At 41.2% G+C, this 24,066-nt stretch overlaps 1 protein-coding gene across 1 annotated transcript in view; it reads left to right on the forward strand.

Annotated features, from left to right (window-relative positions):
• DNAH8 (dynein axonemal heavy chain 8) overlaps positions 1-24,066 on the forward strand; it is a 397,226-nt gene that overhangs the window by 332,291 nt on the left and 40,869 nt on the right. The window contains exons 86-88 of the mRNA XM_034991238.1: positions 1,456-1,572; positions 3,392-3,493; positions 13,952-14,112. Coding sequence (XP_034847129.1) covers positions 1,456-1,572; positions 3,392-3,493; positions 13,952-14,112 — 380 coding nt within the window. The remainder of the gene's footprint in view (positions 1-1,455; positions 1,573-3,391; positions 3,494-13,951; positions 14,113-24,066) is intronic.

Here is a 24,066-nt window from a genome sequence, read left to right on the forward strand (position 1 = left end):
TTACTTGGTTGAATTTTTATTTAACAGTCTGATCTCCCAGGGTCAGGAATCTGGACCCATATTACCCAAATTAATTTTCATGGTTTACTTAATATTTTAAAAGCACAGTCTGAAAATCAGTAATTAAACCTTCTTGCTTTCTGAATTTTTTTCTCTGACCCGTCTGTGAATTTGTCTAAACTAAAATTCACTTAGATTCCTTAAATGGTGGTATTAATTAGGATCTAAAGCATGGAGCAGCTATAGTAAGGAGTATTGGAATGACCTGTGAAAACAGCATGTGAGTGTGTGTGTGTGTGTGTGTGTGTGTGTGTGAAGGCAGAAGAGAGAAAGAAAAGTTAGTATATATTTAGAGGTAGAGAAGTAGAATTATATCTTTCTGTAGATGTTTTGGGATTCTATTCTCCCCATGAATTCTCACCTCAATCACTAGGGTCAAAGGGCTAGGAGCTAACCCAAATAAATAATTGGACCTCCCTTAGAGACTGGTTGTGCGCCGAGGCAGAGAAAGCTGATTGTATAGTGATATTTGAGTTAACTTATGTGGTTTGCTAGGTGATCAGAGCCTGGAAGTACCAGTTCTAACATGGGCTCCAGAATATTGAGGCAACTGAATCATTTGATCTGAGCCCCTTTGGATTGCTTATGGGCAATTTGGCAATTCAAAACAGCCACTGTTCCATAGGAGAGAACAAATGAGGGCAATGTGAAAGTTTTAAGAAGGATGTGTCATGTTTCACCATAGAGATCTGGGGTTTCCTAAGTCTGAAATTGCAAGATTACAAAGTGAAACTAGCAGGGAGTCTAAATGCTCTCAAGTACTTAAGTTATTCAACTGGAAAAACAAAAATTTAAACCCTTACATTTAACATTTGAAATGTTTAAGAGTCCAATTTAGTATAAATGAATTCTTTTAACAGACATTTATTGAGCACCTACTGCATTTTTTTGAATTGGCAATGGAAACCTAGACTTTTTTTTAAAGCCCCCAAACTCCAATTTGGCAAATATTTGAGGATTTGTTCTTTTTTTAATGATTTTTATTTATTTATTTATTTTTGCAGGATAGAGAAAGCACGCACATGTGCACATGAGTGGGGTGGGGGGTGGGAGGGTAGAGGGAGAAGCGGACTCCCCGATGAGCAGAGAGTCCGATGCGGGACTCGGACTTGATCCCAGGACCTTGGGATCATAACCTGAGCAGAAGGCAGACACTTAACCGACTGAGCCACCCAGGCGCCTGAGGATATGTTCTTGTAAACCATCTGGCCATAGAGCCATGAAATAGTATTCCTAGTGGTTAATATATCCAAAATTGTATACTGTTCTTTTATGACATCAACTTATCTCTGTATCATGCTTTAATTTTCCTGTATTTTATGTTTTAATAATAATAAGAGAAATCAGCTGCATTCAATTTTAAAAATCTCACTTATTTTCCTTGGTGTTGTTAAGGAGCGACGCAAATTTGGTCCCTTAGGATGGAATATTCCCTATGAATTCAATTCTGCTGACTTTGCAGCCAGTGTCCAGTTCATTCAGAATCACCTTGATGAATGTGATATTAAAAAAGTGAGTGAAATTGTTATTTTTCCCCATTTTTATTGTCCTCAAATCAAGGTTCTGCAGACATTTTCAGCCTATAATACACAGTTGAACCTGCTGAGGTTTCCCCTACCTCCCCCCAAAGGGACTGCTTATTCTAATCCATTGTTCACTGGTCCAGCCGTTTCCCCTCACACCCCTACTGCCCCTAGGAGTGTGTTTGGACCCTAATCTCAGACTTGTGTTCCCCACTCTCGTCTCTCTCCCGTGCACATACAGCAGAGACAGACCACAAATGATGCAACTCATTGTGTGCAGAAAATCCACAACCTTCCTCATATCCCACCTAACTGCCCTCAGTGCACTTCAAGAGAATGTACACCTGAAATCAGACCTTTTCTTCCAGCATCTCATTGATGCCTCTTCAGAAGTGAAAATGTTATCTCAGCCCACACAAGAGTTCTTTCTCAGCTTTAGTCACATTTTAACAGATGTTTAAACTTACACAAATAGATGGCAATAATTTCTAATGATAGTCACTGCATTTCACAGTTCTCAAAGTGCTCATGCATGGAGGATCTCACCTGAACCTTCACAACTCTGTGAGGTTGGCACAGAGGGCATTACTGTTATCCCCATTTTACTGATGAGGTAATGGACAAAAGAGAATAAAGGACTTCCTTTAGGTCACAGAGCTAAGAACACAACCCAGTTTTCCCTCCACGTGTGTTAGAAAGGGTTGGAAATCCGTTTTCTCTATGATCTGGAGCAAGTTCATGAGCCTCTCAGAGCCTGTTTCCTCATCTACAAAGCAGTCTTGGTTTCTGTAAGGAATAAGTGAATTAGCATTTGTGAAAAAACAGTATATGGTGCACAATAAGAACTCAATAAATTCCAGTTTCCTACTGTCTCCCCTTCTCTTCTTTCTCATAGTAGATCTTGAAGCTAATTATAGATCCTGGAGTATCAGTGTGGTGATGGTAAGCTATGATGAATTTTTATGTGGGCCGCTGGAGGATCTAGAATCAAGCCATTATTTTTCCTTGAAGTTATAAAGGGATATTAAATTGAGTATGACAGCTTGATGAAAAATTACACTGTATGGGTTCATACTCTGTTATTATTTATCATTTTGTATATACAAATAATAGTTAACCTTGAAATAGTTGTTTTGAAAGGCAGTGGAGCTGATGAATCAGAATTTAGCCAAAAGAAAGTAAATTTAAAAAAAATCAAGCATTCTTACTTTTCCTACCCCAAATGTATTGAGTAAAAAAAAAAAAAAAAACTATTAATATCTGTAATGTATTGCTAGGATAAGATTGCTATGGAAATTAATAAATACTTTGATTTAGTTATAGCTCACAGAATGAGACAGCAAAGGATTGCATTGTAGAAAAATGCTGTGAATGAATAATTTTCTGGTTGTTCTCATACTGATTCAGAAAATATATAACTAAGAAAGCATATTAAACCGTTGATTACTTGATTTTTTTCCCCTTTCTTCACTAAACGTGACTTTTTTCTAACAGCTTGCATTACTATAATGAGTATTATAGATGATTACATCCACAGAGTGAAAAAATAGTCTCCCCCCCATTTTAAATGATCAATGAGTAATATACTCACTTGATATTTAGTATTGTAGATTTTTCTTTGGTGACCAAACCCTGGCAGTTTCAGTCATGTAATAGCAAAAGAGCTACTAAGAGAAGATTATGAGTCATTTTAAATGTGATCTAGTTCGTGCTTCCTTTTTGAGACGTTTTCTCCAGGGAAAGACCTGAAATGTTCAGAGTTTCTTGTTTGGATTGACAATGAATAATCTTTTGTATTTTTAATAAAGGGTGTATCATGGAGTACTGTTCGGTACATGATTGGAGAAGTTCAATATGGAGGCCGAGTGACAGATGACTTTGATAAACGTCTACTTAATTGCTTTGCTAGAGTAAGTCAATTTACAGAAAAAGCTTGGGACACATTTCATTGCATTTTCCTTTAAAGAAGAATATTTGTTTGTTTGTAAATCAGTGAGCCAAACTTAAGGGGGAGGAAACCCAGAGAGCATAACTGCTGAAAAGAAACAGCAAACAAAACCCAAACCCAAACTAAAGCCAAAGCCAAACCAATTAGCTATCTTACTTGTGGTCCAGAACACAATAGCAGTCAACTTTCAATGGTCTGTAAATTTTCCCCTGTATAAATGAATTGCTTATTTTCAGGGTCTCTCCCCACTGCCCCTCCTCCATGAAAACATGACAATTTATTTGCTACTTCCTCTGAGTGCAAGTCTCACGAAGATTTCAAACCCCCAAATAAGTGACTGGAGAATTAACCATAATTCGAGTATTCTCATCTTTTCCATGGACAATTGAAAATTGATGGAGTGTTCATTTTTCCCTCTGTGCCCAGTAAAATCTACATACATCACATTGGCAAACATTTTCTAGAGAAAATTATTCCTTAACAATTACAGTGTTCACATCAGTGATAAATTGTATAAATATATGTACCAGACTCAAACTCTTCTTAAAATTTTTACATGTTAAAGAAGCAATATACATTACCTAAGTGGGAAAAATCAGATTTATGAGTATTTTATGGTTATTTGAATTCTTTATAGTAGGATCTATATTGGTAATTCTCTGTTTCAATGATTTTTTTTCCCCCTTAACAAAAACAGCAAAGCATAAACTTTGGGGGTATTTTGGTAAATTGGAGGTTGACCAGGAATCTGATTTTTCTTTCAATCCTTATTTATTTTTGCAAGTTTTTCTTAATGCCATATGTGGAGAAATGTGGATGGTGATAATTGTTGTGTGGAGGTGGGAGCCTGGCTGCTGGAGATTAAGTCAGTACAGACCTTCTAGAAAGCAACTGGGCAAAACTTACTGAAATTAAGTATTCAGGTAGACACATACCAGAACATTTCTAGAAAAAGTCCACAAATGGACATATACAATAATGTTTATGGCAATATTGTATGTGGAGCTGAAGGTAACCATCATAGGTTGGGCTGCCTGTGGATGCCCCTTCCCCAGGGTACAACCTTGGTTGAGGCAGGCTCCCTTCTGCCAGGTCAGTACCTTGGGAGGGACAATGTGATGAGCTCTAGGTAGCCAATCCTCCAGACAGCTGAGGAAGTGAGTGCCTGGGTCCTGAAGAAGGAACTGGTGGTGCATCGCAACATCCTCTACAAATGCCTGAGAATCCTAAGAAATAGTGAATGAGCACAACAGAATACTATTGCTCACCCTTCTAGGGTACAATCTGGTGGCATTTAGTCATATCAAGTGTGTGATACTTTCTGAACCAGACTCCCTGAATATATGTCCCAGAGAAACTTGCAAACTGTGGAGATCAGGACTGAATGGGGAAAAACGAAAATAAAAGGGGCCTAGACTCTGGGCACCTGGATGGCTCAGTTGGTCTGACCCTTGATTTCAGCTCAGGTCATGATCTCAGGGTTGTGAGATTGAGCCCCACATTGGGCTCCATGCTGAGCGTGGAGCCTGCTTAAGATTCTCTCTCTCCCTCTCCCTCTGCCCCTCCCCCCTGCTTGCTCTCTTTCTCTCAGAAAAAAGGGGGGCCTAGACTCATGAGAATGATAAAATAAAGAAATATGGTAAACTCACCTCTATATCTGAGGTTTAAAGGAATAAGATGTCTTACATACTGTGTGTTAGAATAATTGCAAAAGTACCTAAAATTGGAGTTTCAGTACTCGAGATTCTGAGAAGTGGTTAGATTTTGCATATATTGTACAGATACTACCAGCAGAATGCTGATGGTGAAAGATGAGGGGGTCAAGAATCACTCCTAGCTTTGACTTAAACAACTGGGTAGAGAATAGGACTATTTACAGAGGAGAAGGGCTACAGAAGGAATGAGTTTTATTGGCTGGGGCCAGAAATTAGAAGTTCTGTTCTGATCATGTAACTTTTGAGATGCCCACTAGACACCCAAATGGAGTTGTCTAACACTGAAGTTCCCTAAAGGCAGGGACTTTGCCTGATTACATCACTGCCAGATTCCCAGCATGCAGAGCAGAACCTAGAACATACTACATGCTCAATAAATATTTGTTGAATAAGAGAAGGAAGAAAGGTAAACAGGGCAGTTGGATTTACAGGTCTGGAGCTCAGGAGAGAGGTCAGGGCTAGAGAAAAAGTGTTGGAATTTGTCAGCATATAGATGGCATTTGAAGTCAAGATAATGGATGAGAGCATCATCTAAGAAGAAAGTGTAGAGAAAGAAAACAAGCTAAAGACAGGGCTTTGAGTATTTTAATGTATCAGGAAAGAAGAAATGGTCAACTGAGAGAGGTCAAGGAAGATGAGGAAAGGGACTTTACCTGTACTTAGTATTTGCCTGATAAACCTTTAAAAAATATTAAATCTTTAAGAAATATTAAATATACAGAAAAGTGTATAAAACATAAACATACAGTTTACTGTCTCTTCAGATAGACATAGAATATTTCCAGCTCTCCCAAAGACTCACGCATGTCCCTTCTCCATCACAACCCCCCATTCCCTCAAGGTAACCACAATTCTGACTTATACAAACTGTTTCTTTCTCATTATACTTTTACCATCTAAGTAAGTACTCCTTATTAATACAGTTCAATTTTGCCTGTTTTTGAACTTCATATAAATAGAACCATAGAGTATGTTCTCATTTTGGTGTCTGGCTTCTTTTTCTCAATACGGTATTTTGAGATTCACCCATGTTGTGTGTATTCTACTCGGTATCCTTTCCTGTGTTGGGTTGCATTGTATTGTATTGGTGGAAATTAGGATTGTTTCCATTTGGAGCTATTACAAATAATGCATCTGGAGACAGTCTTGTACAAAGTTCTTGGGGCACATGAATATGCCTTTCTAACAGGAGCGGAATTGCTAGGTTATAGGGTTTGCATACTTTCCATTTTAGTCGATCACATCAACCTGGTTTCCAAAGTGTTGTTCCAAGAATACATCCAGCAGAAGAATGAGATATCTCATTTCACCACATCCTCACCAACACCTGGGCATCATTAGTCTCTTAAATGTTAGCCATTCTGGTGGATATATAATGATATCTCACTCTGGTTTTAATTTTTATTTCTCTGAATGCTAATGGACTTGAGCACCCTCACATGTTGATTCACTGTTTTAGTTTTCTCCTTTGTGACTTGCTTGTATGTTCTTGCTTCTATTTCTCTCAAGTTATGCATCTTTTTAAAATATTGATTTACAGGAGCTTTTTGCATATTCTGGATGTAATTTCTTTGTTGATTATGTGGTTGTAAATTTCTTTTCCCACTCTGAGCGTTGCCTCTTCACTCTTGTATTAGTCTTTTAATGATTAGAAATACTTAATTTCAGTATACCTGGTATATATTTTTCTATTCCTTTTATTTCAACTTTTCTGTGTCATTATGTTTCAGATTTATCTCTTATAAACAACAAATAGCGGGAATTTTTAGTATCTACTCTGAAGCTCTCTGTATTTTAATAGGCAAATTAATCATTTTATTGTTGTGATTACTGCTATGTTTTGACTTATTCTACCATCTTATTTTGTGGGTTTCATTAGCCATACCTTTTTTTTGGCCTTTTTTTCTTCTTTCCTGCTTTTAAAAAAAATTTTTTTTATATTTCTGTATTGATGAAATCTACCCTACATTTTAGGCTTTACCTTCGAGCCCTTCTGACTTGTATCTTCCATATTACCTCTGTGGAGCATTTTGGCTCCTCCTCATTTTTATTCCCGTCCCTGTTACTCATTATGATAATTTTACAACCAGTGCTGATTTAGATTTACCAATATGTGTACTGGCTATTAGAAGGAGGGCAGCCCATTCCTTATGATGGGGGAAGCCTAGGAAACCTATGGGTGGCAGAAACAGGGAGGTTTGGTGGGGGAAGATGGGGTTGTTTTCTTCTAATTGTATCTATCTTCAGAGTGAAATAAGAAGCATCATCAGTTAAGGGGATGCAGGTCATCAGCTGAGGGGAGGGGATGCCAAGTTTGGGACATTTGAAGAAAGGGGAAGAGATGTGAAATAGTTGCCTTGGAGAGTGGGAAAGGGAAATATGTGATCCTAATACATACACTTGTCCTCCCCCACTAAATTGTAAGGCCATTAAAATAAGAAACAGGTCATCTAAGTCTCTGTGTCCTTTCTAGCACCTAGGATACACTCAATACATGTTTGTTGATGATAATAAACATAATTTAATCTCAGCAGATTGAATTTTATGTGCCTGGAGTCATAGTCGTCTAAGAGTAGACTGTATTGAATTTTTACTGAATTTTACTTTACCCAGAGCACAACCTGAAAATCAGGTATACTTTTTTTTTTTTTTAACAACATTTTATATTAGCTTAAAAAAATTGCTTAGACTTTTTCTAAGAAGTAGAGTTCAAGGAGAGTCCTGATTAACCAACTCCCTTAGTCGGTTTGTCTTTGTTTTATTGAAACTGCCTTACTTAAAGGTGGCAGGAACACTGCAGTTTGCTGGCAAACTGAAGGGGGTTTCTAAGAGACCTCTTTGCCCTCCACATCAGAACAAAATGGGCTCTCTGGATCACAGCTCAAAGCTGCTTGTGGGCAAAGGGAGGGAGAAGAAGAGAGCCTGTTGCTCAAACTGTGGCACCTTCAAGACCTCCAGGTGGACAGTTCCTGCCTCTGACCTGAATCTGTCTTCCCCCTCTTCTACTTCTCTATTCTTGCCCTACACTGCCCCCTCCCCCCACCCCTATATTCAGGGCAATAGAAGACTAGTCAGCAGACCCCAACCCCCTCTCAGAAGGCTACAATTCTCCATCCTCTGGGGGAAGCCCATCTGGGATTTAATCACTGCCCTAAATGAAAAGTTCATCCTACCATTGCCCATCCTTTTGCCCCTGGGCAGCTTATCCACCCATCATTCCCTGCCCCCCCCCGCCCAGCCCCCACTTCTTTCTCTCTGTCTCTCTCCTCATTTCCCTTAGAATTGCTCCACCTTCAATGGCTCCAGCTCTCTGAGCACTGGGCAGACCCGCCCCTTACTCCCACCAAATGTACACTTCATCCTGCACTCCCTTCAGCCTCCTGTCTCATCTGTTCCTTCCCCTTGCCTGTTCCAGATGGTCCCACAATAACCAGAGAGGTGAGTTTGGGTCTCTGGCTGTAAGGACATGGGGTTACCAGGAACCTCTACTGAAGAAGGCTGCAGAAAGCACTATGGAGCCCACATGCTGCCTTCCCCTATCTCAGTCTCTGCTTCAGTCCTACCTTCTGACCTGCTGACCTAACCTCCTTGTGACCACTTTACCCTGACCATGCTACCCAGAGGGAGGCTCAGTTTAACTGTCTTATCAGTGCCTTCAAGTTGGACCCTCTGTCTCTATGACTTTCAATCTGGGGTTTATCTTTGTTTTTATTTATTTTTTTATTAACATATAATGTATTATTTGTTTCAGGAGTACAGGTCTGTGATTCATCAGTCTTACACAATTCACAGTGCTCACTATAGCACATACCCTCCCCAGTGTCCATCACCCAGCCACCCCATCCCTCCCACCCCCCTCCACTCCAGCAACCCTCAGTTTGTTTCCTGAGATTAAGAGTCTCTTATGGTTTGTCTCTCTCTCTGGTTTCATCTTGTTTCATTTTTCCCTCCCTTCCCCTATGATCCTCTGTCTTGTTTCTCAAATTCCTCATATCAGTGAGATCATACAATAATTGTCTTTCTCTGATTGACTTATTTCGCTTAACATAATACCTTCTAATTCCATCCACATCGTTGCAAATGGCAAGATTTTGGTTTTTTTGGATGGCTGCATAATATTCCATTGTATATATCTACCACATCTTCTTTATCCATTCATCTGTTGATGGACATCTAGGCTCTTTCCATAGTTTGGCTATTGTGGACATTGCTGCTATAAACATTGGGGTACATGTGCCCCTTCGGATCCCTACATTTGTATCTTTGGGGTAAATACCCAGTAGAGCAATTGCTGGGTCGTAGGGTAGCTCTATTCTCAACTTTTTGAAGAACCTTCATTCTGTTTTCCAGAGTGGCTGCACCAGCTTGCATTCCCAACAGTGTAGGAGGGTTCCCCTTTCTCTGCGTCCTCGCCAACATCTGTTGTTTCCTGACTTGTTAATTTTACCATTCTGACTGGTGTGAGGTGGTATCTCATTGAGGGTTTTTTTTTAAATTTTTTTATTGTTATGTTAATCCCCATACATTACATCATTAGTTTTAGATGTAGTGTTCTATGATCCATTGTTTGTGCATAACACCCAGTGCTCCATGCAGAACGTGCCCTCCTCAATACCCATCACCAGGCTAACCCATCCTCCCACCCCCTCCCCTCTAGAACCCTCAGTTTGTTTTTCAGAGTCCATCATCTCTCATGGTTTGTCTCCCCCTCCGATTTCCCCCCCTTCATTCTTCCCCTCCCCTTGCATCTTCTTCTTTTTTTTTTTTTAATTTTTTTTTTTTTAAAGATTTTATTTATTTGAGAGAGAATGAGAGACAGAGAGCATGAGAGGGAAGAGAGCAGAGGGAGACGCAGACACCCTGCTAAGCGGGGAGCCTGATGCGGGACTCGATCCCGGGACTTCAGGATCATGACCTGAGCCGAAGGCAGTCGCTTAACCAACTGAGCCACCCAGGTGCCCCCTTTTTTTTTTTCTTCTTTTTTTTTCTTAACATATATTGCATTATTTGTTTCAGAGGTACAGATCTGAGATTCAACAGTCTTGCACAATTCACAGCGCTCACCATAGCACATACCCTCCCCAGTGTCTATCACCCAGCCGCCCCATCCCTCCCACTGCCCCCCCTCCAGCACCCCTCAGTTTGTTTCCTGAGATTAAGAATTCCTCATATCAGTGAGGTCATATGATACATGTCTTTTTCTGATTGACTTATTTCGCTCAGCATAACACCCTCCAGTTCCATCCACGTCGTTGCAAATGGCAAGATCTCATTCCTTTTGATGGCTGCATAATATTCCATTGTATATATATATACCACCTCTTCTTTATCCATTCATCTGTCGATGGACATCTTGGCTCTTTCCACAGTTTGGCTATGGTGGACATTGCTGCTATAAACATCGGGGTGCATGTACCCCTTCGGATCCCTACATTTGTATCTTTGGGGTAAATACTCATAGTGCAATTGCTGGGTCGTAGGGTAGCTCTATTTTCAATTTTTTGAAGAACCTCCATACTGTTTTCCAGAGTGGCTGCACCAGCTTGCATTCCCACCAACAGTGTAGGAGGGTTCCCCTTTCTCTGCATCCTCGCCAACATCTGTCATTTCCTGACTTGTTAATTTTAGCCATTCTGACTGGTGTGAGGTGGTATCTCATGGAGGTTTTGATTTGGATTTCCCTGATGCCGAGCGATGTTGAGCACTTTTTCATGTGTCTGTGGGCCATTTGGATGTCTTCTTTGGAAAAATGTCTGTTCATGTCTTCTGCCCATTTCTTGATTGGATTCTTTGTTCTTTGGGTGTTGAGTTTAAGAAGTTCTTTATAGATTTTGAATACTAGCCCGTTTATCTGATATGTCATTTGCAAATATCTTCTCCCATTCTGTCGGTTGTCTTTTGGTTTTGTTGATTGTTTTCTTTGCTGTGCAAAAGCTTTTTATCTTGATGAAGTCCCAATAGTTCATTTTTGCTTCTCTTGCCTTTGGCAATGTTTCTTGAAAGAAGTTGCTGTGGCTGAGGTCGAAGAGGTTGCTGCCTGTGTTCTCCTTTAGGATTTTGATGGATTCCTGTCTCACATTGAGGTCTTTCATCCATTTGGAGTCTATTTTTGTATGTGGTGTAAGGAAATGGTCCAGTTTCATTCTTCTACATGTGGCTGTCCAATTTTCCCAACACCATTTGTTGAAGAGACTGTCTTTTTTCCATTGGACATTCTTTCCTGCTTTGTCGAAGATTAGTGGACCATAGAGTTAAGGGTCCATTTCTGGGCTCTCTATTCTGTTCCATTGATCTATGTGTCTGTTTTTGTGCCAGTACCATACTGTCTTGATGATGACAGCTTTGTAATAAAGCTTGAAGTCCAGCATTGTGATGCCACCAGCTTTGGTTTTCTTTTCAACGTTCCTCTGGCTATTCGGGGTCTTTTCTGGTTCCATACAAATTTTAGGATTATTTCTTCCATTTCTTTGAAAAAAGTGGATGGTATTTTGATAGGGATTGCATTGAATGTCTGGATTGCTCTAAGTAACATAGACATCTTCACAATATTTGTTCTTCCGATCCATGAGCATGGAATGTTTTTCCGTTTTTTTGTGTCTTCCTCAATTTCTTTCCTGAATATTCTATAGTTTTCTGAGTACAGATTCTTTGCCTCTTTGGTTAGATTTATTCCTAAGTATCTTATGGTCTTGGGTGCAATTGCAAATGGGCTCGACTCCTTTATTTCTGTTTCTTCTGTCTTGTTGGTGTATAGAAATGCAACTGATTTCTTTGCATTCATTTTACATCCTTGGGGCTTACCTTTGAACCCCTGTTTGTTTTCTCTGTTCTCAACATCTTATGGTGTGTCTCCTCTCAAACCAACAATTGTAGAACTTTATTTATTGTCCTTGGTGGATGACTGCTTATCTTTGTAAGGTACCTTCTAGAGTTTCCCGAAGTCCTTCCATGTTGACTTCTTATTCCTTATGTTGACTGTCCCCCAAAATGTCCTCCAAATTTGCTGAAACTCAGCTGTGTGTGTGTGTTTGTGACTCCAGCTCTTTGTGGGTGTATTAATAAAGTGATAGAAAAACAGGAAGAAACTTCATGTTGCTTTTATAGATTTATGTCATTGGTACGGGAGAACTCAGTGTGGTCACTGTTGTGGCCTTCCCCTCTCTGGTCATCCACATCACTAAAACCACAACCTTTCTAATTAATGACCATGATCATAGCACTGTTCTCTTTAATAACTTTGAACTGTTTCTCATTTCTTAAATCAATGCCAGTCATCACCTGGACCTATTTATCCTAGATTTCACCATCTCCTCACCCTGCCTCACATTTTTGCATCAGTTCCTCTGTGCCTTTGCTGGTGTGGTCTCCCCAGTCACTGGGGAGTTCCCCTGTCAAAATTCTATCCTTCAAGGCTTATCTCTAAGATCACTTTCCAGATAAAGCCTTACCTGACATCCAGCTGGCTATTCTCTCTTCCTGTGTTAAGCCTACTTGTGTTTCACTTATTTTTACTTCCTCTGGCTCTTACCTTAGTGGACTTTGCACTGTGGTTTATTATGTAATTGACTTATCCCTCCAGTGGGTCACAAGCTCCTTGGAGGAAAGAACGGTGTGTGACTCACCCTTGCCTTCTATTTTAGTTCTCAGCTCCGTGCCTTGTGCAAAGGAGTTAACTAGGATAGAACTGGGGGGGGGGGGGGGTGTGGCAGAGGGAGGGGGGGTCCAAAAGAGAAAACCAGCACACAGGACATTTCGGAGTGATCACTGGACCTAAAAAGAGCTGGAAGAAGGATATGGAAGGAAGATGCTAGAGAAAGTGTAACCCACTGAAGTAAAGCACAATCCCCATCTCTTTTCACATTGAGTCCTCCGAGTGATTCAGACATCCTGCCTGCACTTCTGTTCCTCCTGTCTTCCCGTTATTTCCCTTCCTGCTGAGAAAATTGCTCTGTTAGACACTGAAGTCATTGCCTCAAATCTGGCTCATAGGCATTCAGCATTCTTTTTTTTTTTTTCCTCTTCAGAATAAGTCTATTCACACCAACTATATATTTGCTCTCTTGCTTTTACATTACAGATACTCAATTCATATGGAATGAGAAAAGGATGTCTTCAGGCAAACAATAAGACAGTTGGATACATTTGCTTCTTGTGGCCAGGGACATAATTAACAGAGGGAGCTCTCCAGCTTGGGGTGGGAGAGGAGACAATTGTTAAGTTTTCCTGGCCTTGCGTGGCAGAGGGTGCTGCTGTGAGCCACCCTGAACACAGCACATTCCCGGCATGAACGCTGTTTTGGGGGCAAAGGGAGGCCATGGAAATGCCCAGATCCTCTCTCTTGTGTGTGGTTATGGCCTTCTCTCTGCAGTGTGTTCTCATTTGTCTTCAAAAGTGGGATGGAGGGTCGTTGAGTTTACTGGAGCAAAGAGAGTGTGCTTGCAAGGCTGGCTCTCTTGTCACCATTAGCAAGCATCTTCTTTGGTGTTCAAGAGAGGCTCAGGCTTCACTTCACTGTTTTTGTGTCATGTGGCCTTTCTTTTTCCTTTGTATTTGTGCTAATTATTTCTATCAGTGGTTTTCTTAAGATCCTTTCAAACCCAATATAAAAATCTATTAAAATGGAAATAAGATGACCCTTCCTTCCTTACAGTTTTTTCATTTAGATGTTCATCACTTTTATTTCTTCTTTTTTCTCTCCCGCATAGGTCTGGTTCAGTGAGAAGATGTTTGAACCATCGTTCTGTTTTTATACTGGATATAAAATCCCCTTGTGCAAAACGCTGGATCAGTATTTTGAGTACATCCAGTCACTGCCATCCCTAGATAACCCTGAAGTCTTTGGGCTACACCCTAATGCTGATATCACGTAAGTTCCTGGCATTATTTAATTTTAAGGGATCATTTGTAACTCAGCCTGGCAAGGGCTGTGCATTTCATTTTCTCTTAATTTCTCTCCTTTCCCTTCTTTTTATTTTGCTGTGAAAAATAATGTCACTTCCTGTCTCCCAATTACAACTTTGTTGTTATCTTGGCCAGCTCTCCCCTCACTAAATCCTGATGCTCCAGAGTTTATGACAATGTTTAAGCTCTAATTTATGCATCGATTATTTCTCCTCTGTCATGTTGTAAAACCAGCTGATGTTATTGGTATTGATGCTTTCTACTGATAAGACAATAGTCTCCCAGATCCTTGCCTCTTGCCTAGAAAAAAAAATCCATTAAAAATAATGGTCATAAACAGAGTCTAAAAGGGCCAGGAGGATAGAGAGAAGAGGATGAGGAATTGTGTTTCTGCTTGATCCTCTCTCTTGTGGCCCCTGTGCCCTTACTTGCTCAGTTGCTTCCCTCTGTCTCTAACACCCATGGTGGGCACAGAGCCTGGAGGAAAGCCTCTTTCAGCTCAACGTGAGACCCCTGCTCTGGTCACTGAGCTAAGAGATGGTAAGTGAAGAGATAAGAAATACATCCAAATCCCAAGTCCCTTCTCAGACCCATCCTTTGAATGAAGGAACCTGAAAACAAGGCTATCCAGTTCCACAGAGAGGGCACCAAGAAGCCCCAGCTGAGATTCTCCTGCAGATGGTCATTGCTTCTGGCCCATCTAGGAAAGACCAGGGAGTTCATGTCTAGAAGAGTGGCTTCGGGGGATGGAAGAGACTGAGACACCACTGGCAGATTCTAAGCTGTGACAACCTATTGAGAAGGAATGGGGTGTGCCTCTCTCCTAGTCACTCATCTGCCACTGCAATTTTAACAACTCTGCAAAGGGGCAGGGACATTTCTCACCTTCTGCTTCTCTGCCCTTGCCCAGCATCCATGGAGTCCCAGAGAGCTCCCCCTGCATTGTCTCTCTCTCCCTGAACCTACATGCACTTCACGCCTCATGTGAGGCTTGGCCTCCTGGCCTCTTGGTCACCCGTACTGATTGTAACTTGTCCAAATCCTCTGATCTCTCCCATGTTGCTCTTCATCTTCAAAGACATGGGCATAACCCAGAAGAGCCACGAATGGCTAACGCTCTTTTCAGACCCCATGATGGAACCGTGATGGCTCTGGTGGTTATTTGAAGAGGCCATCATAAGTTAGCTGGAGACAGGAAAGAGGTGAAGAAATAAAAAGATTCCCCAGGGATCCATTTGGAATTAACTCAAACATTATCTCAAAGAAAGAACACAGAGAAATAGTTTTGCTTTAGCTGAAACTCTAAAAATCTGAGGCAGACCATGTCACTCCTCTGTTCGGAAGCCTCCTAAGTCTCCCGTCTCACTCCAAGTCAAGGTTAAAGGCAGACAGTGACCTACAGGTGACCTGCAAGGGCCACAAAGTCCACCTGCCCCCACCTCTTGACCTGGTCTCCTCTGCCCTCGCCCTCACTCACTGCACAGCTCCAGCTCCCATGAGCTTCCTGTTACTCAGGTCAGATGGCTCCCTCATGGGATACTTGCACCTCCTGGAACATCCCCCCTCCCCCAGATATCATTGTAAAGACCAGATACCACCTTTTTCTGGTCTTTACTTAAACATTACCTTTTCAATGATGTCTTCCCTCGCTGCCCTATTTAAAAATTGCAGACCACTCCCCAGCCCTCACCCCAGACTCCATCCTCCTTGCTTGCTCCTTTCTTTAGATTGTATCACCAACTGGCCTACTCTGTATTTACTTACTTATTTGCTATCATCTTTCTACCAATTAAACATAAGCAACATCGTGTCTGAAATTTAGGTCTGTTTTTCCTGCTACTGTATCTCCAGTGCTACACGGTGCCAGATGCTCAGGGACTACTCATTGAATGTGCCAGCGATACTAAATTCTTCTGGGTTATGAAGAATCTAATGAATGGGGATGGTCTATAGAAACAGCTCATGAGTCCATGTGGGTGGGCAGAAAAACGGCCGATGTTTTAAAGCACTTATACATTAGTAATTGAAGCAGCTCACATATGAGGGTGCTGAACTTTGATTTCATCCTTGGTAAGAGCCCAAGGAGTCATGACAGCTGGTTCCTGGAGAATTGGATCCTGTTGGGTGCTATAGGATTCTGCCGGGGAGTGTGAAAATCAGGGTTGAACTCATCTTATCCTGTATGACCATAGCAGTTTTGGACATCAGCTCTCAAGAAAGATAAACCAGAACTGGACAAGGCGCAGAGAAATACAACTAAAATGTAACCCAGATGGGAGGCAGTGTTGAGACAAACTATATTTTCCCCTTGACTCTTTATTTTGAACTATTATAAACCCTCCGAAAGGTACAGGGAACACCATATACCCTTCACCCAGTGTCATCGGTTGTTAACATCTTGCACCATTTGCCTTTTCTCTTTCTGTATTTATATCTTTGTATATTTATAGATCTACAGTTATATCCATATGTAACTACATCTATTTGTGTGTGTGTGTGTGTGTGTGTGTGTGTGATTATAGCCCCTCTCAATGGCTAGAGCTAGGAAATAAGTACTTTTTAAAATGTCATGAGCTAATACTAATGGCTCCAATTCCAAAGGTATATGTCATGTCTCTTCCTTGTCATCCCTCATTTCAATATTGATATCTCCTTTCTCCCATGGTAAGAGCTCTGGTTCTCAGGAAGTTCAATATTTACTCATTTGCTCTGAATCACTCCACTGATACCACTACCAACAACAAATATGTTAAGTGGAGGTCAAGATTTCTTTGCAGTTCTTTTTGTCCCTAGAATATATCCCACTGAGGTTGTACAGAGTACTATATTCAAAAGTCACTCAGATTGTTTTTTCTTCATGGTTATGCTATCAATTGATGGATAGGTGCATTCATTTATTTCTATTCATATTACATTTAATTTTTGTCCATCTCTGTTGATTGTCTTAAACACATGAAACATGGACATGGCTTGAAAATCACGACTAGATAACAAGGTATTCTCACATCCTTCCAGCCCATTTCCCTCTTCCTTTATGGGCAACCAAATGTATTAGTTTCTGGGTTATCTTCCCTGGGTTTTTTTTTTTTTTAAATTTTTAAAAATTTACAGAGAGAGAGCATGCACATGAGCGGGGGTGGGGGAGAGAAAGAGGTAGAGGGAGAGAGAGAATCTTCAAGCAGACTGCCTGCAGAACACAGAGCCCGACACAGAACTTAATCCCACGAAACTGAGGTCATGACCTGAGCTGAAACCAAGAGTCAGATGCTCAACTGACTGAGCCACCCAGGTGCCCCTTCCCTGTTTCTTTTTGCTAAAACATAAATACATATATATTTTTACCTTTCTTTTTCTTACGTAAAGTTGCCATACTATATATATAATTTTGTGTCTTTTCCAATTAAAAATGTATCCTGTGGGACACCTTGGTGGCTCAGTTGGTTAAGCATCCAATTCTTGATTTTGGCTCATATCATGATCTCAAAGTTGTGAGATCGAGCCCTGAGTTGGACTCCTCACTGGGTGTGGAGTCCGTTTAAGATTCTCTCTCTCTTTCCCCCTCTGCTTCTCCCCCTGCTTGCGCGCGCTCCCTCTCTCTAAAAAACAAATAAACAAAATCTTTTTTTTTAAAGATTTTATTTATTTATTTGAGAGAGAGAGAATGAGAGACAGAGAGCATGAGAGGGAGGAGGGTCAGAGGGAGAAGCAGACTCCCTGCCGAGCAGGGAGCCCGATGCGGGACTCGATCCCGGGACTCCAGGATCATGACCTGAGCCGAAGGCAGTCACTTAACCAACTGAGCCACCCAGGTGCCCCTAAATAAACAAAATCTTAAAAAAATATATCCCGTAATCACTCCGTATGTTTCCATGTCTTCCTCACAATTTTTTTTTTTACAGCTGCATGCTCCTCCATTGTTAATATGTATCATAGCTTATCATCCGTTCTACTATGGGTGAGCATTTAGATTGTTTCCAGTATTTTGATATCCCAAATAATTCCTCAATTAATGATCTCATGGTTATGGTTTCTCATGTTGTTGGATATGTATTTTCAGGGTAAGTGGCTGTGGGTGGTGTTGCTAGATCAGGAATTAGTGAATATTGCCAAGTTCCCTTCCACGGGGCTGTGCTACTTTGCATTCTCAACAACAATGGGACGAGGCCCTTCCTTCACAGCCTCATCAACAGAGTATTGGTGACGCTTTTGAATTTTCACCAATATGACAAGTGAGAAATGGTATCTCAGCCTAGTTTTAATTTGTTTTATCTTATTTTGAGTGAAACTGAGTACGTTTCCTTACATTTGGGGGCTGTTTGGACTAAGACCATCTTGGAGACCCTATGGATAAATCCAAATGTAGATTGATGCAGGCCAAGATCAGGGGTGATGAGGGGATGGAGAAGGTAGAATGAAGCTAAGCTGTAGGGCAGGGCCCAAAGGGGACCAGTGGGATTTAGTGAGTATAGAGCAATGGCTGAGAATCTTGTGTAGTTTTCATCCATTTGTTGCTGCTACCTAAGGGATAGAGAGCACAGCAAGCCTTCTATGTCTTTTGGCATCTCTCTTCACTGCTCTGTCCAAAGGCTTCTATGCCATCACTGGCTGGCATGCTATAGATGCCACAGCTATCTTTTCCCAAAATAGAGTGTCAGGATCATGCAATCTCTCATCACACCGAGTGAAAGTGCTAGAACTCTGCCTCCAATCTGCTAGACAACTAGCTGGCCTGTAGGACCTGTGACCCTCCTCGTCTGATCTCTCGATACTTAACTTCCCACCTGGTCTGTCCTTGGGTCTTCCCCGCCCACTCCTGCTCTCCTCCTCCCGGGGACCTTGGTCCATTTTTGGTTCCTGCTCAGGCAGTAGGCTGTGTTGTGCAGCTCTGCATTTGGTCATTTTCTCCTCTTGACTCTGATATTTTTGATGACTGGAATCCTAGGCATTCAAGCCCGCCTTCCTGGAGGGCTGCTTTCAAACCCCTCGCTGTTCCCCCACCGGTCACCAGGAGGCAGTAAGCAATGGCAGATGAAGCTTCTCAGCTAAAACCGACCCCTGGTCCCCTCCCAACAAGACCCTCCCATTCCAGCAAGAAGTGACTCTCCAAGTTGTGTGAGATGAAAGAAGGAATCAAAGCTTACCCTGACATTTCTGGTCTGGAAGCTAGGATGATGGTGGAGTTTGGAACAGAAGTGCATTTGAGGGGGAGCTGCAGAGTCCTGTTTGGGTGTGTTGAATTGGGAAAGACAGAGGGATTTATCTGAGTTGGGAGAGAAACATGGACTGGAGCCCAGGTGAGATGTTTCAATGTATTTGTACGGAGATAACACTTGAAGCCATGAGAAGGGGTAGACTCTCTAAGATACAGTCAGAAATCTGTGTGAATGTCCCCAGCTAGAAGAATCCTTATTAATTTATCTGATGTGCGCCCTATTCAATAGCGCTCTTCCAGATAGTTTCCTGGGCTGTAATTGGGCCATGATGGAGAACTCTATGTCCCTGCTTCTAGAATCTGCACTCTGAAGTTAGCATCCATAAATTTGAGAGGAGAGGGAGATTTGCAAAAGGGGATCATGAGTCTTCCTCTTCCTTAAGAATGCACAATCCCTGAAAAGGGGGTGGGTGTGGAAAATACGGCTGAATAAATGCTTTAAAATAAGTAAAATCTTTCCCAAGAGCTTGGATACCTTGGCGACAGAAACCATAAAAATGCATAGTTTATTCACATTTTATTATCTAGATTTATAAGGTACCAAGGACTCTGCAAATGCAACTATCTCAATGTCAAAAACAGTTATTTATTTTCACTCTTTTTCTCATTAACCGTTATGCATATTTTCTACCTTCTGAAATTTATCAAATGTCCTATTACAACTTTTATATTCATTTCTATGCAGGATGAATTTAATTGTATTCCTTTTAGTATTAGCTGAAATTTGAGTTTCAGATTTTTATTAAAAATTTGTTCTCGTTTCATGCGCAAAGATGTATATAAATCTAGGTTGATTTGGATGTGATAGTGCATTAGTATCTCATTATATGGTTAATTGTTTATTTAGAGACAGTTCTGTTTTTCATTTGTCTTGCATTTTTATTACCCATGACCTTGACTCTACCACCCAACAGAGGTGACCTGGAAAGCTGCCCCAAACCAGCAAGCTACAAGACCAATATGAACTTCTTCCCATATTTACTCCAAAGAGAAATTTTTCTTCTAGAAGTAACTTAGGACCAAAGCTCATGGAGTATTATAGTTCTTGTTCTTCATCTCAGGGCATTTGTGGGGACTGTTTTCCTGAAAGCCTGCAAGGCTTTTGAGGCATATAGAGATATTTGTGGTTCTCCATAATAGCTAGCTAACCAGGCTTCTGCCTTTCCTGTCTTTGCAAACATAAAATCACATGGTGGATAAAGAAATGTGAGTTGTATAGCCCTGGCATTCTGCACCTAAAAAAACGTGTGGCTGGGAGGTGATCTGGAGAGCTTGCGCAGGTCTTATACAAAACGGGTTCACTTTTCAGGGCTTCTTCCTCACGTCCATGTCCTGAGGATTATTTCCAGATCACGTCATAAAAAAATAAAATCACCCACAAGAAAATGATTTCCTAGGTGAGACCTAGCAGTAGTAGCATGTCCATTGGCCCCTCCCTGGAGCAGTGATGCATGCAGCTAGCCCTGGCCAACAACAGAATGGTCATGTCTGCAGCAGTGTGCACGGTTGGCACCCAGCCCCTGGTGCAGAGCGTGTTCCAGAGTGGCAGTGAGCTGGAGGTGAGCCAAGAGCTCCTGAGAGTCCCAGACATGGGGTCTTTCTCCTTTATTCTTTGTAGTTAGAACAGGTAGGAAGAAGGAACTCTGATTTTCTTTGTATGAATGGAAACTTACTGTGGTTTTCTTTTCTTTAACCTTTAAAGATCTGTGCTTAAATATCATAATAAAAGCAGCGTTTCTTTACCCTCAAATGATGTCTTTCTGATTCTCCTGTGTTTTGAGGTGCACATAAATTTACATGTATATTTCCCTTTGTATGGGGAAAGGTGCCAGGAACTAGGTAAATAGTAATAATAGTAATTTACTCTACTTTTAGCATAAGAAGAAACAAATAATTAAACTTTCGTGCCATTTAAATATTGGAGAACTGCTCTCCTTTATATTTGAGGTTCAATAAAATTCAAGCCAATTGGCCCTCATTCAACACACATTTATTGAGAACTTACTTTTAGCCAACTCAGGATACAGAGATTAGTAAGATGCAATCCTTGCCCAAGCTTGGAGTTCATCATGTATTAGGGAAAATAAATGAACGACAAATAGTTATGTAATACAGTATGACAGACTCTAAAGTCAGGCTTATATAGAACACACACACACACACGCACACATTGCTATGAGAACAAACATGAAAGAGCAATAAATTCCAGGTTAGGGATTGAAGTAAGCTAGTGAGAGAGGCCACCTCTGAGCTGTGCCTTAACGGCTGTGCAGGAGTTCTCAGGTGAGAGAAGGGGTAGGGAGGAAGGGACTACAGCACTGGGGACAAGAAGGACAGTGCAAGGAAAGAGGAAGATAATGAGCAGTAAGTGTGTATACATATATTGAGTCACCAAGTTGTACACTTTAAATATATACAATTGAAAAAAATTAAAAATAAAATGCTTTGGCACAGTGAAAATAAAAGGCACAGATTAGGGCACATACATGAAGGAACAGTCCAAGGAGGGGCATGAATAGATGTGAAAGTGTCTGCTGTGTGCAAGGATCCAAGTCCAACATGCTTAGAGCATGGTGGGGGGAGGGGCTTCAAGAGAGGAGCAGCCTACCCACGGGAGCACGAAGCTGATGCACATGCAGAGACTGGCCTGGGGCACCATGAAGATGCTGGAAATTTCTAGATAGATGCTAGCAGTGATTTGGAAATAGGTCTTGGAAACCAAGAAGAGCTGGAGAGTGGCATCAAGAGGAAATTACCTCTGAAGTTTATAGGTCAGCAGCTGGGTGAAGACATTAATGTTTAAGAAGATGGGACAGGTGGGGGCAAACGGAGAATGAAAGCAATGAGTTCGGTGTTGGAATTGTTTGATGTAAGAAGCAGGGAGCCCTAGGAGTCAGCGGAAATGTGGCCATGCGGAGAATAGGATAAAGGCAGAGGTTTCATGCTACCCCGCCTTGCCTGGTTGTTCACAGCCCTCAGGAAGACAACCATGACAGTGACACCTACATCTTCTCTGACATAGCACTCTGCCCTCATTGTCTGCCTTTACTGTATCTAATGCTAACATGAGATCGTGAAGTAACGTAAATCACAGAAATGTACCTGAGAATTGTATATAATAACATGTGGATCCTTGACTTTTGATGACTTCGTTTTGTTGTCACATCAGCTATTTTCCTAGGTTTTCCCCTTAGAGTTACCTGAATCTTCCTTGGACTTTAGATGACTTTTAAAAACTGGGATAGGGTGCCTGGGTGGCTCAGTTGGTTAAGCGACTGCCTTCGGCTCAGGTCATGATCCTGGAGTCCTGGGATGGAGTCCCGGGATCGAGTCCCGCATCGGGCTCCCTGCTCAGCGGGGAGTCTGCTTCTCCCTCTGACCCTCCCCCCCCATGTGCTCTCTCTCAAATAAATAAAATCTTAAAAAAAAAAAAACTGGGATAGCACCATACCTCAAAATTCAGGAATGAGTTGCAAGTGCTTTTTGTCCCATTTTACTAGAATGTTTTATTACCTATGTATATGCTCAATTCTGTGGATGTTTGGTGTGTTCATCTTTCAACTTTTAAAATAAATGTATTTGGGGATATTCTAAAACCCCAATATCTGAATAGAGGTTGCTCACCAAAAAATAATAATAAATAAATTTAGAAATCTCTATAAACTTACACAAAATCAATTTTCTTTTTTTTCATAAAAATGTTTTTGTCATAGATGTTATCATGAGGTGATACCTTCTTTTTTTTTTTTTTGCTTTTTAAAAAAATTTTTATTTTATGATGTTAGTCACCATACAATAATACATCACTAGTTTTTGATGTGGTGATCCACGATTCATTGTTTTCTTATACCCCCCAGTGCTCCATGCAGTACATGCCCTCTTTAATACCCATCACTGGGCTAACCCATTCCCCCACCCCCTCCCCTCTAAAGCAGAGCTGATAGTTTTTTGTTTTTTTTCTTTAGTTTTTGATGTAGTGTTCCATGATTCACTGTTTGTGTATAACACCCAGTGCTCCATGCAGTACGTGCCCTCTTTAATACCCATCACCAGGCTAACCCATCCCCCCAGCCCCCTCCCCTCTAAAACCCTCAGTTTGTTTCTCAGAGTCCATAGTCTCTCATGTTTCGTCTCCCCCTCCGATTTCCCCCCCTTCATTCTTCCCCTACTGCTATCTTCTTCTTCTTTTTTCCTTAACATATATTGCATTATTTGTTTCAGAGGTACAGATCTGTGATTCAACAGTCTTGCACAATTCACAGCGCTCACCATAGCACATACCCTCCCCAATGTCTATCACCTAGCCGCCCCATCCCTCCCACCGCCCCCCCTCCAGCGCCCCTCAGTTTGTTTCCTGAGATTAAGAATTCCTCATATCAGTGAGGTCATATGATACATGTCTTTTTCTGATTGACTTATTTCGCTCAGCATAACACCCTCTAGTTCCATCCACATCGTTGCAAATGGCAAGATGACATTCCTTCTGATGGCTGCATAATATTCTATTGTATATATATACCACCTCTTCTTTATCCATTCATCTGTCGATGGACATCTTGGCTCTTTCCACAGTTTGGCTATGGTGGACATTGCTGCTATAAACATCGGGGTGCATGTACCCCTTCGGATCCCTACATTTGTATCTTTGGGGTAAATACTCAGTAGTGCAATTGCTGGGTTGTAGGGTAGCTCTATTTTCAATTTTTT

Source organism: Mirounga leonina, unplaced genomic scaffold (assembly GCF_011800145.1).
Source record: "Mirounga leonina isolate KUSES-001 unplaced genomic scaffold, KU_Mleo_1.0 Mir_53, whole genome shotgun sequence".
Classification (NCBI taxonomy): domain Eukaryota; kingdom Metazoa; phylum Chordata; class Mammalia; order Carnivora; family Phocidae; genus Mirounga; species Mirounga leonina.